Source organism: Antedon mediterranea, chromosome 1 (assembly GCF_964355755.1).
Source record: "Antedon mediterranea chromosome 1, ecAntMedi1.1, whole genome shotgun sequence".
NCBI classification, from domain to species: domain Eukaryota; kingdom Metazoa; phylum Echinodermata; class Crinoidea; order Comatulida; family Antedonidae; genus Antedon; species Antedon mediterranea.
Genome location: NC_092670.1, coordinates 17,666,789 through 17,684,549, shown reverse-complemented (window position 1 = coordinate 17,684,549; position 17,761 = coordinate 17,666,789). Strand labels below are relative to the sequence as shown.

At 35.3% G+C, this 17,761-nt stretch overlaps 2 protein-coding genes across 3 annotated transcripts in view; one reads left to right on the top strand and one right to left on the bottom strand.

Annotated features, from left to right (window-relative positions):
- LOC140047313 (lysine--tRNA ligase-like) overlaps nucleotides 1–11,270 on the bottom strand; it is a 55,780-nt gene extending 44,510 nt beyond the window's left edge. Inside the window, exons 1-10 of one of the 2 annotated variants that reach the window (XM_072092255.1) lie at nucleotides 11,172–11,230; nucleotides 7,764–7,948; nucleotides 7,427–7,568; nucleotides 6,898–7,060; nucleotides 6,710–6,803; nucleotides 6,401–6,483; nucleotides 5,686–5,789; nucleotides 4,851–4,976; nucleotides 4,390–4,509; nucleotides 3,795–3,957 (exon numbers count right to left, since the gene is read on the bottom strand). In XM_072092255.1, coding sequence (XP_071948356.1) covers nucleotides 3,795–3,957; nucleotides 4,390–4,509; nucleotides 4,851–4,976; nucleotides 5,686–5,789; nucleotides 6,401–6,483; nucleotides 6,710–6,803; nucleotides 6,898–7,060; nucleotides 7,427–7,568; nucleotides 7,764–7,936 — 1,168 coding nt within the window. In that variant the 5' untranslated portion in view covers nucleotides 7,937–7,948; nucleotides 11,172–11,230. Of the gene's footprint in view, nucleotides 1–3,794; nucleotides 3,958–4,389; nucleotides 4,510–4,850; nucleotides 4,977–5,685; nucleotides 5,790–6,400; nucleotides 6,484–6,709; nucleotides 6,804–6,897; nucleotides 7,061–7,426; nucleotides 7,569–7,763; nucleotides 7,949–11,171 lie in introns of both variants that reach the window. The other variant, XM_072092264.1, reaches the window with a different exon arrangement.
- Nucleotides 11,271–12,468: 1,198 nt separating this feature from the next.
- Nucleotides 12,469–14,307, top strand: LOC140047305 (cilia- and flagella-associated protein 90-like). The gene is made up of 4 exons (XM_072092243.1): nucleotides 12,469–12,614; nucleotides 12,745–12,873; nucleotides 13,160–13,270; nucleotides 13,923–14,307. Exons 1-4 carry the CDS (start codon nucleotides 12,522–12,524, stop codon nucleotides 14,082–14,084), a joined length of 495 nt encoding a protein of 164 aa, XP_071948344.1. The 5' UTR covers nucleotides 12,469–12,521; the 3' UTR covers nucleotides 14,085–14,307.
- The last annotated feature ends 3,454 nt before the right edge of the window (nucleotides 14,308–17,761 follow it).

Here is a 17,761-nt window from a genome sequence, read left to right as displayed (position 1 = left end):
AGACAACAATGATTCTGTAATGAACATGGTTACAATCTACCATGTAAAAGGTAGTGAACTCATTAAACACGGTTCTTACCAGACAACAATGATTCTGTAATGAACATGGTTACAATCTGCCATGTAAAAGGTGGTGAACTCATTAAGCACGGTTCTTACCAGACAACAATGATTCTGTAATGAACATGGTTACAATCTACCATGTAAAATGCAGTGAACTCACGAAACACAGTACTTACTATACAACAATGATTCTGTAATGAACATGGTTACAATCGACCATGTAAAAAGCAATGAACTCATTAAGGACAGTACTTACTAGTCAAAAATTATTCTGTAATGAACATAGTTACAATCTACCATATAAAAGGTAGTGAACTCATTAAACACACTTACCAGACAACAATAATTCTGTAATGAACATGGTTACACTCTACCATGTAAAAGGTGGTTAACTCATTAAGCAAAGTACTTACTAGACAACAATGATTCTGTAATGAACATGGTTACAATCTACCATGTAAAAGGTAGTGAACTCATTAAACACAGTACTTACCAGACAACCCTTATTCTGTAATGAAAATAGTTACAATCTACCATGTAAAAGGTAGTTAACTCATTAAATACAGTACTTACCAGACAACAATAATTCTGTAATGAACATGGTTACACTCTACCATGTAAAAGGTAGTGAACTCATTAAGCAAAGTACTTACTAGACAACAATGATTCTGTAATGAACATGGTTACAATCTACCATGTAAAAGGTGGTAACTCATTAAGCAAAGTACTTACTAGACAACAATGATTCTGTAATGAACATGGTAAACGTCTACCATGTAAAAGGTAGTGAACTCATTAAGTACAGTATTTACCAAACAACAATGATTCTGTAATGACCATGGTTACAATCTACCATGTAAAGGCAGTGAACTCATTATACACAGTACTTACTAGACAATGATTCTGTAATGAACATGGTTACAATCTACCATGTAAAAGGTAGTGAACTCATTAAACACAGTACTTACTAGACAACAATGATTCTGTAATTAACATGGTTACAATCTACCATGTAAAAGGCAGTGAACTCACGAAACACAGTACTTACTATACAACAATGATTCTGTAACGAACATGGTTACAATCGACCATGTAAAAAGCAATGAACTCATTAAGGACAGTACTTACTAGTAAAAAATTATTCTGTAATGAACATGGTTACAATCTACCATATAAAAGGTAGTGAACTCATTAAACACAGTACTTACTAGACAACAATGATTCTGTAATGAACATGGTTACAATCTACCATGTAAAAGGTAGTGAACTCATTAAACACGGTTCTTACCAGACAACAATGATTCTGTAATGAACATGGTTACAATCTGCCATGTAAAAGGTGGTGAACTCGTTAAGCACGGTTCTTACCAGACAACAATGATTCTGTAATGAACATGGTTACAATCTACCATGTAAAATGCAGTGAACTCACGAAACACAGTACTTACTATACAACAATGATTCTGTAATGAACATGGTTACAATCGACCATGTAAAAAGCAATGAACTCATTAAGGACAGTACTTACTAGTCAAAAATTATTCTGTAATGAACATGGTTACAATCTACCATGTAAAAGGTGAACTCATTAAGCACAGTACTTACTAGACAACAATGATTCTGTAATGAACATAGTTACAATCTACCATGTAAAAGGTGGTTAACTCATTAAGCAAAGTACTTACTAGACAACAATGATTCTGTAATGAACATGGTAAACGTCTACCATGTAAAAGGTAGTGAACTCATTAAGTACAGTATTTACCAGACAACAATGATTCTGTAATGAACATGGTTACAATCTACCATGTAAAGGCAGTGAACTCATTATACACAGTACTTACTAGACAATGATTCTGTAATGAACATGGTTACAATCTACCATGTAAAAGGTAGTGAACTCATTAAACACAGTACTTACTAGACAACAATGATTCTGTAATTAACATGGTTACAATCTACCATGTAAAAGGTGGTGAACTCATTAAGAAAAGTACTTACTAAACAATGATTCTATAATGAACATGGTTAAAATCTACCATGTAAAAGGTGGTGAACTCATTAAGCACGGTTCTTACCAGACAACAATGATTCTGTAATGAACATGGTTACAATCTACCATGTAAAAGGCAGTGAACTCACGAAACACAGTACTTACTGTACAATAATGATTCTGTAACGAACATGGTTACAATCGACCATGTAAAAAGCAATGAACTCATTAAGGACAGTACTTACTAGTAAAAAATTATTCTGTAATGAACATAGTTACAATCTACCATATAAAGGTGGTGAACTCATTAAGAAAAGTACTTACTAAACAATGATTCTATAATGAACATGGTTAAAATCTACCATGTAAAAGGTGGTGAACTCATTAAGCACGGTTCTTACCAGACAACAATGATTCTGTAATGAACATGGTTACAATCTACCATGTAAAAGGCAGTGAACTCACGAAACCCAGTACTTACTATACAACAATGATTCTGTAACGAACATGGTTACAATCTGCCATGTAAAAGGTGGTGAACTCATTAAGCACGGTTCTTACCAGACAACAATGATTCAGTAATGAACATGGTTACAATCTACCATGTAAAAGGCAGTGAACTCACGAAACACAGTACTTACTATACAACAATGATTCTGTAATGGTTACAATCGACAATGTAAAAAGCAATGAACTCATTAAGGACAGTACTTACTAGTCAAAAATTATTCTGTAATGAACATAGTTACAATCTACCATATAGAAGGTAGTGAACTCATTAAACACACTTACCAGACAACAATAATTCTGTAATGAACATGGTTACACTCTACCATGTTAAAGGTGGTTAACTCATTAAGCAAAGTACTTACTAGACAAAATGATTCTGTAATGAACATGGTAAACGTCTACCATGTAAAAGGTAGTGAACTCATTAAGTACAGTATTTACCAGACAACAATGATTCTGTAATGAACATGGTTACAATCTACCATGTAAAGGCAGTGAACTCATTATACACAGTACTTACTAGACAATGATTCTGTAATGAACATGGTTACAATCTACCATGTAAAAGGTGAACTCATTAAGCACAGTACTTACTAGACAACAATGATTCTGTAATGAACATAGTTACAATCTACCATGTAAAAGGTAGTGAACTAATTAAGTACGGTTCTTACCAGACAACAATGATTCTGTAATGAACATAGTTACAATCTACCATGTAAAAGGTCGTGAACTAATTAAGCACGGTACTTACTAGACAACAATGATTCTGTAAAGAAGATGGTTACAATCTACCATGTAAAAGGCAGTGAACTCTTTCAACACAGTACTTACTAGACAACAATGATTCTGTAATGAACATGGTTACAACCTACCATGTAAAAGGCAGTCAACTCATTAAGCACAGTACTTACTAGACAACAATGATTTGGTAATGAACATGGTTACAATCTACCATGTAAAAGGTAGTGAACTCATTAAACACAGTACTTAGACAACAATGATTCTGTAAACATGGTTACAATCTACCATGTAAAAGGTAGTGAACTCATTAAACACAGTACTTACCAGACAACAATGATTCTGTAATGAACATGGTTACAATCTACCATGTAAAAGGGGGTGAACACATTAAAAACAGTATTTACCAGACAACAATGATTCTGTAATGAACATGGTTACAATCTACCATGTAAAAGGTGGTGAACTCATTAAGAACGATACTTACCAGACAACAATGATTCTGTAATAGACATCAGGTCATTATAATCTGCATACGCCATGTAAAATTCACAGGTAGTGAACTCTGGGTTATGGGTCATATCGATTCCTTCATTACGGAATTGTCGTCCTATTTCATACACTCTATCAATGCCGCCAACCACTAACATCTACAAATAGGAAGAGTTAATTTATAGAGATTCCAACAACTCGAAAATATACTATGTAAAAGATTTGAAAAAAAAATGGAACTTGCATTGTATTATACAATGTTAGATATAAAATAGAATTTTTGATAAATTATATTATACCCTGATGGCTCCAGTTGATGTGATTCCCAGGTATTCATTTATTGGTATGGTGGACGCTTTACGCATTTAGTAACATTTTGTAAATATAGCATGAATGAATTTAACTTGTTGTCATCACTTTGTATGGATGTCAACATAACACAATACCATTTTAAAAATGAAAATAAATAATATAAAATATCAATATAAGAAATAAACTACTCTTATTATATATCTATGTTAACTTTGATTATCCAACTGTTAATAATTAAATGTAATACCATCGTTAGTGTGTGTGTGTAGCTAACATACCTTGTGATAAAGTTCAGGTGCTACACGCATAAACAGATCCATATTTAAATCATTGTGGTGCGTAACAAAGGGTTTAGCTGTTGCCCCTCCTGCTATCATATTCATCATTGGGGTCTCAATCTAAAACAAAAAACACAACTAGTCACAACAAATAGATAATAGTATTATATTAAAGAGAATAAAAAAATATTTTTCTCAACTGCGAACTTATTTGAACTTCGCTCAGTTGATCATACTTAAAATACAGAAAATAATAAAGAATAAAAAGATCTGCAAGTTTTTAGTGGAACTCAAACCAACAGACTTGAGATCTTTTTAGTAACTTTGTCTTCATATCTAGACTGTACAGCATGTTTGTTGAGGTTTAGTAACTAATTAAGGTTAGATAATGTGGTATCACCAGTTACTAATCTTGTAATGATAACAATTATCAAGAAATATATCACTGGTTTCTACCTTACCTCAAGAAAACCCAGATTATCAAGAAATTTGCGAACGTAAGCAACTATCTTGGCACGAGCAATGAACTTCTGTCGGACGTATTCATTCATAATCAGATCTAGGTATCGCTGTCTAAATCGAGTTTCCTTAAAATCAAATAATATTTTCAATTAATACAAAATAATTGTACTTTTCAATTTATGAACACAGAATACAAAATTAGCTGATAAAATATAATTTAATTTATCTTTCATTCTCATTCCTGAGAAGATCAATGTATCTTGATCGAAATGTCAAGAAACTACACTGTTCTTTTCAGAACCATATATATTTGGTGTAAGATGGTAACTTTACTGTATCAAAGAACTTATAACACAAGAATCTCCTGTTCTTCAATTTGCATTCAAAACACAGTATCGGAAGTACAGGGTTAAAAGGTCAAACTGGGCGACGCCATTTCACAGCATTGAGCAGCGCCCCTTCCAAACTAGGAAGTCAAAACTATTAATTCCTATGGCTCAGTCAATTACTCTATCTCCCTATAGTATTAGCAGATCCCCTCTATGATTTTGACTTTCTAATTTATTGAGGGCGCACTACTCCAGTAGAGGGCTCAGTCAATTACTCTATCCCCCCTATAGTATTAGCAGACCTCTATGATTTTGACTTTCTAATTTGATGCGGGAGCGCTTTTCCATGGCTCACAATGGCGCCACCCATTAGCTCTATGCTATCCCACAATGCCTTTCGAAATTGTTAAGCGCTTCGGACGAACAGGAGATTCTTGTGTTATAAGTTCTTTGACTGTATGCATATTCAACATATTAATTTCATGCAAACAATATATTAATTTACCTTGTTGGTTAGTCCAAAATGTAGATGAGGTAACATGTGCAAACAAGGTGACAATAGCGTCATTGTTTGTGGAATGATACTTAGTTCTCCTTTCTTTGTTTTTCCTATTAAAAAATTTTGTTGGAACAAATCAAAATTTTATTTTCATTGAGCATGTTTTCCATTAGGTGAATGGCCAAGCGCTTAAGACAGTTTAACCGTAATTATGTAGACATAACATCGGCAAGGGTTCGAGGCTCACTTGCTCCATGGTTCTGGTGGAAGAACGAGTCTTCTTGGATAAGAACTATAAAACATAGGTCCAGTGTAAACATCTAGTTCATGTGCACTATAAAGAACCTAGTACATATTTCGAGACGAGTAGGGAGTTACCCCGGTGTATTAGTACACACACAGCCACTGACCATAACTGGGTCCTCTGGGAGACCAGTCTTTGTCTGAAGAAGTCAGTCTTGCATAAATAAATAAAACAAAACACAATAAACTGAAGAAGTCACCCAGAATAAATAAATAAAACAAAACACAATAAAATCTCAAGAATCACATACATGAACTCTGATTGGTTGCGGTTATATTACACCATAAAAAGTAGGTAGAAATATGAAAATCATATGTGTGTGCATAAACCAACACTCAAATCACAATCATATAATGAATACAAATGCCTTCTGTTTATTCTTTCCTAAAACAATACCATGGTAACAGAAAAACCTACCTGGATTACCCACAATGCCAACAATATCACCTCTTCTTAATTTATCATTTATTTTCAAGAACTCTTCTTCAGAGGAATAGTTGCTAAGAAATAAAAACCACTATTAATACAACTTAAAAACACTATTATAAATGACTTAAAAATACTAATATACAATATATAATTTGAGATGGGACACGGATATTGAATTGGGTAATATGAGATAAGGACTAATGGAACTTAGGGGGTGGGATTATACTCGATCCACTTTTACTTTGAAAAGATTTCATTGTTTTATAAAACATATTGAATTAATTGTAAAACACTTACTTGGCATTTGCCATGACCTGCAACTTTTTGCCCTCTGACCTAAGGTCATAAAAGATCAATTTGTTTCCTTGCAATCTTTTGGCATGGATACGACCTAAGATAAAACAAATATAATAATTAATAATTACAATTGAAATTCACACCAGGCAATAATATGTAAATTTTATTAGCTAAATATAACTTATTACCTGCTAAATTGACAACATCTTCAAGATGTTGACCAACTTCTAAGCCATTGTATTTATCAATAAATGCTGTTAATGATATGGTCACATTAAACTTATGTGGGTATGGAGAATCTCCAGCTGCTTTCAACACCGCAACTGCCTTGGATCTTATCTTGAAGTATTGCTGAAAGTAAATAAAAATGTAAATGTTGGTGAATACTGGGCATAATTGTGTGTAAACGTAACAAAACTATCTTCTCCCTTAAGAGTGCTTTTGCGTGTACTAAACGGTTACCAAACGACTGCGGCTGAGATGGACCAGTACACCGGGGTAGCCCTACTCTTTCAATAGATGAACTGGGTTCTTTAAAGTACACACAAGCCAGATATGTACACTAGAACTATTATCGACGAGAGTCTTAAACTTTTGTGTCAATTTTTTGTGGCTATGGTTTGTGTTAACTTTGCTAAGTAACTCAATTCAACGTAAAGTAATTTTCATAGATAGGTACAATACAAGTGAATATTTTAGTATGAAATTAAGACTTACATTTGGATCTAGAGTTTCCTCATCCTCCGATATTTTCTTTGGAGTTTTTTTCTCAACTTTTGCTTCTTCCTCTGCTCGTTGTTTGGCCTTATCTTCCTTTTCTTTTGCCTTCTTTTCCGCCTTTGCTCTCCTCTTCTGTTCACTGAAATGATTTAAATTTTTAAAAGTGTGTAAATATACGATTATTTTAAAAATTTCCATTATTAATGTACAAAATAACACAAAATGACAGAGTTACTATAGAGAATCAATCAAAGACATACATATATACACAACACGACAACTGAAATAGATAGCCAGCAAGAAATGAGCCAGACCCCAGATGCCTAGCACTAACCTGCAGTAATCTCTTAGGTGAAAAGTGTGAGTAGAATCAATGCAACACACAGCATGGCGGCCTACACAACTCCTCCTAGCCTGCTGTGTTAGCAAGCTTACTTTCTCGCACTGTGAAAGGGTGGTGCATGTTGCACGTCGCAACGCTAGGCTCAACATTGGGGTAAAGTTCATTTCTTGCTAAGTCTGCAGCATATAAGAAAGTATTCAAAACTTGTTCTTTATGTAATGGTACTGTATGCAAGTATCATAAAAATGTATCAATAATTCAATAATAATAATTTAAATAAAAAAATAAAACAGCGTTTCATCATACATATTTTGCACTGTATCCAATCATCATTCAATGATCATCATATTCCATAATATGATTGAATAATGGTTATAATACACACGTTAAAAAAACGCAGTGGCTATGTCTATGCCTAAATCGTAGATGCAATTCCTGTGCTATATCTACGCCTATTGACCAGATCAGGCCTTCTGCCCTCGTTTACTAAAAATAAACATCCCTATAGGAAGACGATGGTCAACAAAGGTAGTGGGGAAAAAAAAGTGAGTTTCGAACCCCTGCCGAGGGCTACTAGCATGACGTTGCGAGACCCAGGCACTACTACCCCTTCAGCCATCCGACCGGTGCACCGATATCATAACACATTAGTTTTTTTATTAAAAGCCATAGTGGGCACGATATAGGCGTAGATATAGCGCAGCCTAAAAAGAATAAAAGCAGCCATTTGTCGTATTCGAGTGGATGGTTAAGTAGTTTTTCCGTTGAGTACTTCTTTAACGGAGTATTTTGAGCGTTGAGATTGTTCTTAACGAAAAAGCTTTCGTTGTCAACATTTTCTATTCGAATGACTTTCTGTTGAGCACAAATTTACAAAATTCGAATACAAAAAGTACTCAACGAATCTTTTTTACGTTGACAACGAAAGTTCCCAATTGAATACGACAAGTATGTTAAAAAAAAGATGCATTTTTCCTCAATCTAGGCCTAAATCTACTAGGCCTATTCAATTGCAATTTGCAATGTGAATAATGGCAAAAATTCCAAACCCTCCGGGTGGCCAAACTGGCTGGTTATGGCCTAGGCCTAGGCCAGGTAGGCTAGCCTGAGCTAACTACATACATACGGGCATCCAGAGGGGATCCAGTCAAGTCGCCCCATCGCAAAGTCGCCCCATACAAAGTCGCCCAATACAAAGTCGCCCCATCGCAAAGTCGCCCCAAAACAAAGTCGCCCCGGCACAGTCGCCCCATCGCAAAGTCGCCCCATTACAAAGTCGCCCCATCGCAAATTCGCCCCATCGCAAAGTCGCCCCAACGCAAAGTCGCCCCATCGCAAAGTCGCCCACGGTTTTAATCATATTGGTTGCGTTTGATATCGATTGCGTTGTTACTTTGGTCGCGCTAAATGTCGTATACAGTATAATGTTTATCCTATATACATAATTTGTGTTTTAATTTTTATTTTACAGGTTTTAATGGAGTGATGTGCTTTTTAAAAATCATTAAAAAAATAGTCCCTTGTTTGAAAGTTCTAAAAAGATTATCCCTGATTTATAGTTTCGAAAATGTTAATTTAATATGATTTTAAAATTAGTTACCAGAGCCACAATTACGAATCTTTCTTCAACCTACGCGTGGATACCAGCTATTTTTTTAGGATAAGCTAATTAGGATAATATAATAAATGTATAAATGTGTAGTAGCCTAGGCCTTCGTATAGATTTACAGTAGTTAAAACAATAACAGTGTTGTAAGACAATGAGTGCTATAGGCTACTTATTGATCATTTTGCATTTATTGACAAGTTATGTGTCTTAATTTTATAATGACTTTTCAAAATAAAGAAATAAAAAAAAAGGATTTCATTGCCGATATGATTGTTTTACATGCAGGTATTTTAGTAAAATTAAAACGCTACATTTTGACCATGGAAAAACCATCGTACAGTATCGTGTGCGTGTTTTTTAAAAAGGGGAATCCCCGACGGTCAGCAGAAAGACGTAGCAGCTGTGAGGAAACAGATACCAGAAGGCGCAGCTCCGATTGGTTTCAGAGAATGTTTCAGATGGCGAGTCCTTTTATTCAACAGCACAATGATCATTTTACTGAAGAATTCTTTTCAACCCCTTTGGTTAGGCCTAGAACATTCTAATTATCATGCCTAATAAATATCCTCATATCGGGTATTTATTTAATTTTAAATTAAACAAGACAGTGAAGAGGCACGGAATAATACGTACACGGACGTACGACGAATACACACACGCACGTCATTACGACATATAGTGGTGATATGATGCAATTTTATAATGGATATAATGATGGGATTGCCTTTCCAGGCTTACAATCAATGTTCATTACGTAATACTATGTATATAATAGTAAACTGAATGTTTATAAATAAATTGTTTTACTTAATTTGTTGCATATAAAATAAAAGACACAGACGTAGCCTACGTTTCCTATAAAATATTTCACATTTAAATAATTATGTACTGTTAAATGACATTATGCTGGATAATATTATAATCTTAAACTACTGTATGTTTACAAATTATTAATATAGGCCTAATAATAATAATACATATTCATCGACCAAAGTAAAAATAATCTAGATCTTATAACATCATTTTATCGCGACCAAATTTAAACGCGACCGATTTCGAACGCGACTGATATCATCGTAAAACTCCGGCGGGGTTTCCCCATCTTCAGATGTTGCGTTGTAGTTGTAGTACGACGACAACGGCGGAGTAATTACGGGGGTTTCCCTCTGGTAAGCTAGCACGTTAGTGCGACCGCGGAGTGATTAGTCGGGGGCTTCCTCTCTGATGATGGGGGTGCGTGCCGATCGTGTGACCTGAGACTACATGGCGGGGCTTCCCCTTTTTATGCCTACACGTTCCGTGTTATTTTGTGTATCATTGCGACATTTTACGCACTTGTAAACTATTTTTTAACGTTTTGGGGCGACTTTGCGATAGGGCGACTTTGTGATGGGGCGACTTTGCGATGGGGCGACTTTGCGTTGGGGCGACTTTGCGATGGGGCGACTTTGCGATGGGGCGACTGTGTCGGGGCGACTTTGTTTTGGGGCGACTTTGCAATGGGGCGACTGTGTAAGGGGCGACTTTGTATGGGGCGACTTTGCGATGGGGCGACTTGACTAGCATCCTCCCCCGCTACCTATAGCCTATAGACCTCAGTCGTCAGAGACAGAGTGTAGGCTAGCAGCTGGCCTAACCTAGATAGCTAGGCGCAAGCCTACAATACATAGTAGGCCTAGCTAGGGCTATATATACATGCAGAACGTCATGTTAACATAAATATCAAAAGATATATTAAATACGCAATCAATGCAATTCAATTTCACTAAAAATAACAATTAATTCGCTACCTTTTACTTAATTTTTGAACACCGGTATCTGCCATGCTGCCTTCGTTGTTGTCGCAATTGCAACGCGCATGCCAAAAAAATGATGAAATTAGATGAAATTGTTTTAGATTTAGAACGCGTCAAAAAAGCAAAAAACGCGTTTATTTTTTTCAAAAAGAACATTTCTGTGAACATTTCTGTGTTTTTAGATGAAATGAGAAAACTACACAGATTTTGATCGACCATGCATTTTCATATGTTAAAATTTGTCTGAAGATCATACATAATACAAGACCACCAGATCATAAACATACAACAAGTACAATTAGCTGGGGAATTTAAAGGCTCGTTGCGGTAAAAACGAAAAATATCGTGCATAGCCATAATTTAATAATACGATGGCCCTATATGGCAGAACCTCCCGTAACGGTGGTCACCTCCGATCCTGTAAGCGGCCACTTTTGCGGGAGGTTTAAGAATGTGTTGGCCACTATGGCCCTGTTTCTGCTGCCAACTAAATACCGTATATTATACGGTATTTTTTGAAGACCGTATATATACGGTATATTTTTGGCAGCAGAAACTGCGCTCATAAAAAATATACCGTATTTTGTATACCGTATTTTCCCCACAAAATTTGTGGATAAAATACGGTATTTACAAATTTATACCGTATTTTTTGTACCCGTTTCTGCTGCCAATAAAAAATAACGTTTTTTTTTTTTACATGACAAAAGGTCAACATTCGTATGGAATAGACTTGTCTCCAAAGCAAGTAAACTCAAAGCTGAAGAGCCTGCGAAAGCAGTACAACATTGCAAAATACAATAACTCGGGGAGGGAACGAATTAATTGTCCCCATTACGATGTTTTCTGTGCTCTCACAACATCTCTTTCACTAGGGCTAGGCTGTTGAAAGTAAGACGTAAAACTTCCTTTATTGCGACTTTTAATTATCGATCAAATAAATGAATGGCAATTTGGGTAAAAAAGATGAAATTTAACACGACCACCCAAGAAGTATTGTTAGCAGAAACGGGGTACTAAAAAATACGGTATAAAAAATACCGTATTTTATACCGTATTTTTATACCGTATTTTGAGCAGTTGCAGCAGAGACAGCACATTGGACAATGTGCGCACGTATAGAGACATGTGCGCGATCGTGGCTAAATGAAAATATTTATATCTTTGTACTACGCGCGCGTCCCGATATATCCCAACAACCCCTGAACTCAGCGTACGATCGATCGCGCATAATGTGGCGTATCTATTGGTTACTGTATTCGTTGGAAACGTAATTTTATTTAATCTTAAGTCACATTAACTAACCCGAAGTGAACAACTATAACTTATCTAAAAAATATTAAAATGAATAAAAAGACAATGTCAACTATGTCAAATTACGGGAGAAAAATTCCAACACCAGAAGAAGTAAAATTAAGGTGGATTGAAATTGTGAGGGTAAGTCGGCTTCTAATAAAAAATAAAAACACGCTAGCCTAAGTCTGTAGTATATCAATAATAGAACTATTAGGTTAGGCCTAGAGAGAATAACATCATGTTTTATCTGGTTTTATATTTATATTTTTAGCGTGAAAAGAACATTCGAAAGAATCATTTAGCAACTAAAGGGGACGGATCTGAACAATGGCCTGGCATTAAACCAGCATCGGAAGAAGAACTCAAAGAAAAAAGAACATATTTTAATAATAACAAACAGGTGAGCTAGCAACCTCAGAACGAAAAACAAATTTACTTTATCTAACCTTCAATTTTATCAATTTTCATCCAAAATAAAAGAACCATAAAAAATTAAATAGAAGAATCATTCAATTTAATGTATAGCCTGTTCCTTTCACACATTACGCCTAAATACAAGAGACCTTGAGGCCTAAATAAACTGGTTCTTTGCGCACTGCTACCTTAATACCAAAGAGATAGAGCGGATAAATGTAATGTATCTTTGCATACTGTTTCATCATTTTTGTTATGGTCTGAACTCTTAGTACCAGCCTAGCTCAACTTACGACCGACTATTCCATGTCGAGGAGGGATTCCACAGCAAGATACATCGAGATGATCGTCAGCATACGATGAACCTGAATGTATTTTCAGAGGTATGTTATTCTTCGATCCACTCATGGTGGAAGCGGGGACGACGTTCAAGCTATTAAGCTTGGTTCCCATTAGAACGTAACGCAAGGACGTAAACGCAACGCAAGCGTTTTAACCAATGACAAGCGAAGTTATAGACAGTTAGCAATCACAAGCGAATAAGCCATCGCTTGTGATTGGTCAATTCACTTGCGTTGCCGTTACGTCCTTGTGTTGCGTTGCTAGTGAGAACCACGCTAATTTACACTAGAACGCTACGTACTGACATGATTTGACCAATCACAAGCGATGGATTGTGTTGCGTCTAGTCCATGGCGTTGCGTCCTACTTAAAGCGTGGTTCCCACTAGCGACGCAACACAAGGACGTAACGCAACGCAAGTGAATTGACCAATCGCTTGTGATTGCTAACCGTCTATAACTTCGCTTGTCATTGGTTAAAACCGGGGTTAAAACGCTTGCGTTGCGTTTACGTCCTTGCGTTACGTTCTAGTGGGAACCAAGCTTTATGGGAACCCAGCTTTAAAATAGCATAAATGCTAGTGATCGAATGATGAAATGAAATAAACTTTACATCACATTTAACATTAATCTACACCTTTTTGCGAATATTGCATTAGATAATGTACGGTATGACTACATTTTTTTCTTAAAGGAATCTTCGAAGCAAATACCAGTGTTATCGTCATCAGCTTACGGGCACGGGATATCGCTAGAAGTGCCTTCACGTCAACACGCGCGTGTCGAGCGCGTCGTCAAAGGTTTCTACCGCACACGTGGAACAAATCTACCAGAATATGGATCAGACTTATCGTAATCTAGATAAATTATTATGTAATAGCCATAACAACGGAAGATGTAATAATAAACATTTATGTATACATAGTACAGAGTATCGATTGAATTTTATCTAAAATATTGCCTTTGAGTTTTTACGTTTGGTTCCCACTTGGATGCAACGTAACGACGTACGTAGGCACAACGCAAGTGCGTCGCGATTAAGCTTGGTTCCCACTTGAACACACCGTAAGAACGTAGACGCAACGCAAGTTGACTAAAGCGTGGTTCCCACTACTAGCGACGCAACACAAGGACGTAACGCAACGCAAGTGAATTGACCAATCACAAGCGATGGCTTATTCGCTTGTGATTGCTGTCTATAACTTCGCTTGTCATTGGTTAAAACGCTTGCGTGGCGTTTACGTCCTTGCGTTACGTTCTAGTGGGAACCAAGCTTTTTGACAAGCCACTGTTCGAATAATCCATCGCTTGTGAATGGTCAAATCCCTTACGTTGCGTTACGTCGTTATGTTGCGTCTCTAGTGGGAACCAAGCTTTAATCAAATTGATTGCGGCGCGGTTACCTTTACGTTGCGTATGGGAACCAATCTTCATTACTTTTAATACATCGTCGAGTCTTGTTGGACTATTAATATTCATTACTTTTGAACACAAATGGTAATATAGGAACTTTTACTTTGACCAATCACAAGCGACAGTGATTGGTGAAATCTTAAGTAATACGACAAAAAAAAAAGGGAACAGATAACATATAATTTCATAAGCTTTATACCAAAGAAGAAAGCAATGTCATAATACAAATAAACATAGGTTATAATATAATCACACAGAAGATGGTGGGAACAAAATCAGCACAGGGCTCTTAACTCACAAACAATTAGAATATAGACATATGAACACTTGATAGGACATACCGTCTGCCGCCCGAGCGTTTGGGACCCACGAGTGTATTATGGTATGGACCAGTTGAAATGTTGTTTTTGCCTCAATAAAATGTATATAAATAAAGTTGTAAAATATGATATCAACCGCGTCACACATAACGCATTATCGCCACCATTATGTCGGCATGTTCCCATCTAAAATATTGGTTTCAATTCAAATAAAATATCTAATAAAAATGTCTTCACCCACAAATAACGTTAGCTTATGAATATGCATGTTAATATTTGAATAATCAAGAATTAAACAAAAAATTCGGGGGATTAATGTAATGGCACTTATTAAGTAAAAAGAACGTACTGTCCACTGGGGCGTATCAGGGCGGGGTCAAAAAGAAGATAAGCTCCTAACTGCAGTTACAACTGGACACACCCAAATTAGAAACTCAAATCTCATTCATTCCGGAAATAATTTCATTAATCAAAAACTACAATCACCTTATGGGCACATTTAGATAAATAGTAAATAATTACACTGACCATCCATTTAGGCCTACAACTAATAATCTCTCTTCCACAATAAACAATTATTTTTTACTATAATAAATAATAACACAATAAATTCATCCATGTCCAATTTTGGTCCATCACCTTAAAAAAATACCACATCTTTACAATAAATGATCGAGAATATACACCAATTGACTGTGGTTTATATATAATTTACAATAACTAGTCGTAAACAATGGAAGCTTGGTTCCCGCTAGGAGACAATGCAAGAAGGACGTACACGTAACGCACAGAAAATTCGACCAATCACAAGCAACGGATCATCTAACAGCCATTTGTGATTGGTCAAACCTATTTGCGTTGCGCGTACATCCTTACGTTGCGAATACGTTTCTCATTGTACCCGTGGGAACCAAGCTAGTAAGAAGGAATTTCGAGGTTTCTTCAGTGACAGATGCACTTCTTTACATTAAAAACACTGTGACCAAATTAAAAAAACACAGTATTCGCTAGCACCAGTGTATTATAGTACTACAAGTTAGCCCTGACATGGATATAGGTGGATTGACAAAAACAGGAGCTGGGCTGAGGATAGTGATAGGGGGAGGTTGCTCTGTACTGGTTGGTTTTTACACACAAATAAAAGAAAACTATTGGGACCAATTGATGATATTGAGTATACATCGAGGATACTCTCACAATGGTTTCTAACTAAAGACAGTTCTTAATTAGTGGTCTCTGATTGGAGGATAAGTTAAAGGGTCAGTAATTATGTTTCCACCTTATTACAAACTTTTTCCTCACACCCTGTTAATAAATCCTGAGTTGGGTTTTGTGACAAAGGAGAAAACTACCATTTTCAGGTGAGGTAAACTTACAACAATTAATGCTAAAATAATAAACTCTTTACGAATAGAGACACCAAGCATTTGACAATACATACAATTGACATATAATAGAAACTAATGATCCATTAAATTATTGAACGTGTTTAACAGCGTACAGACATTCACCAATCACACTTCAGTGAGATATTCCCCATACATACTAAGTATTTAAATAGATATTTCATTTTTCCCTTAAATTGTATTCACTTAGACAGGGCTTTTTTTAATTTTAAGGCTTAATATTTCTCTTAGCCCAAAGGCCAATTTAAAGACGAGTGGTATAATGGTAATACAAATATAGAAGCTTATGTTATTTCTTATGACCATTTACACAAAACGCGGAGCGGACAGACGGTTTCCGCTAAGAACAGATACAAAATCTATGTGGATAAGCTCACGGTTTTCCGCTTACCGCTACCGCTTGTCTGTATAAATTGGCCTTTTAGAGTGCATGGTGAACACAGCCTCTGTCTCCCACTTGGACGCAAAGTTTTATGTAGCTTGTAAGAAATACTCAATACTCAAAATTCAATCTTAAAATAGCTAGTGTTACTGTTATTAGCAAGGTATTGCTAGAAATCTAAAGGTATAAACATTATTTATATATAATCATATGTAAACACAAAATCATATTTTCTTAGTACTTTGTGAATTAACTGAATCAAGATAGTACATGTACATATAAAATTATAAGTGAACAACGTATTACCCAAACATGTCAACAATATTTTTAAAGGAACAAATTATTTTGGTATAAATTGTAAATTCATTAAAAAATGTTATAAACAGAAATTCACTTATCAACTAAAAAGGCTTAAAATGGATTTTTGGAAGAAAAGGATAAATATTTATTAGACTTACTTATTAATTTATAATTTATCACCCTCTCTCAATTGAAAAATAGATTCCGGTTTTTCACAGTAATAACAATTTTCAAATAAAAAAAGAAATTCTTTGTGAATTTTATGGCCAGAGATTTTAGCAAACATTAAGTTAATAATACTGTTATTACAAATAAATTTCAATACAGATGTCAAAGGTCAAATATTAATAATGGTGGAATAACAAAAAAACATTTAAGTAGAAACAAATGTTTTTAAATGTTCAATATATCATGTTTTTAATCTCAAAGGTTTTAGGACGTAGCAAAAAATAAACATTTGGTCAAAACATGGAGAACATTCATTCATGAAATAAAATTTATTTTCTCCATTGTCAAAATTTGGTCATTAAAAAAAAATAATTACAGGAAAGCACGTCAAAATGAAAAATCTAAAAAGTGTTGGTGTGTTAGATAACATAATTAATTTCACCCTATTTTATTCCAAACTAAATTATTATTTATACACCTAGTATTTGGTTTAATTATCAGCTATTGCAACTGTTTACACCTAATAATAGCTAATTCTGTACAT

Coding starts and splice junctions, on each gene's coding strand:
- LOC140047305 (XM_072092243.1), top strand. CDS start 12,522: ATGAATAAAAAGACAATGTCAACTATGTCAAATTACGGGAGAAAAATT. Junction 12,874..13,159: donor ATTTTAATAATAACAAACAG/GTGAGCTAGCAA, acceptor CTGAACTCTTAG/TACCAGCCTAGCTCAACTTA. Junction 13,271..13,922: donor ACCTGAATGTATTTTCAGAG/GTATGTTATTCT, acceptor TTTTTCTTAAAG/GAATCTTCGAAGCAAATACC.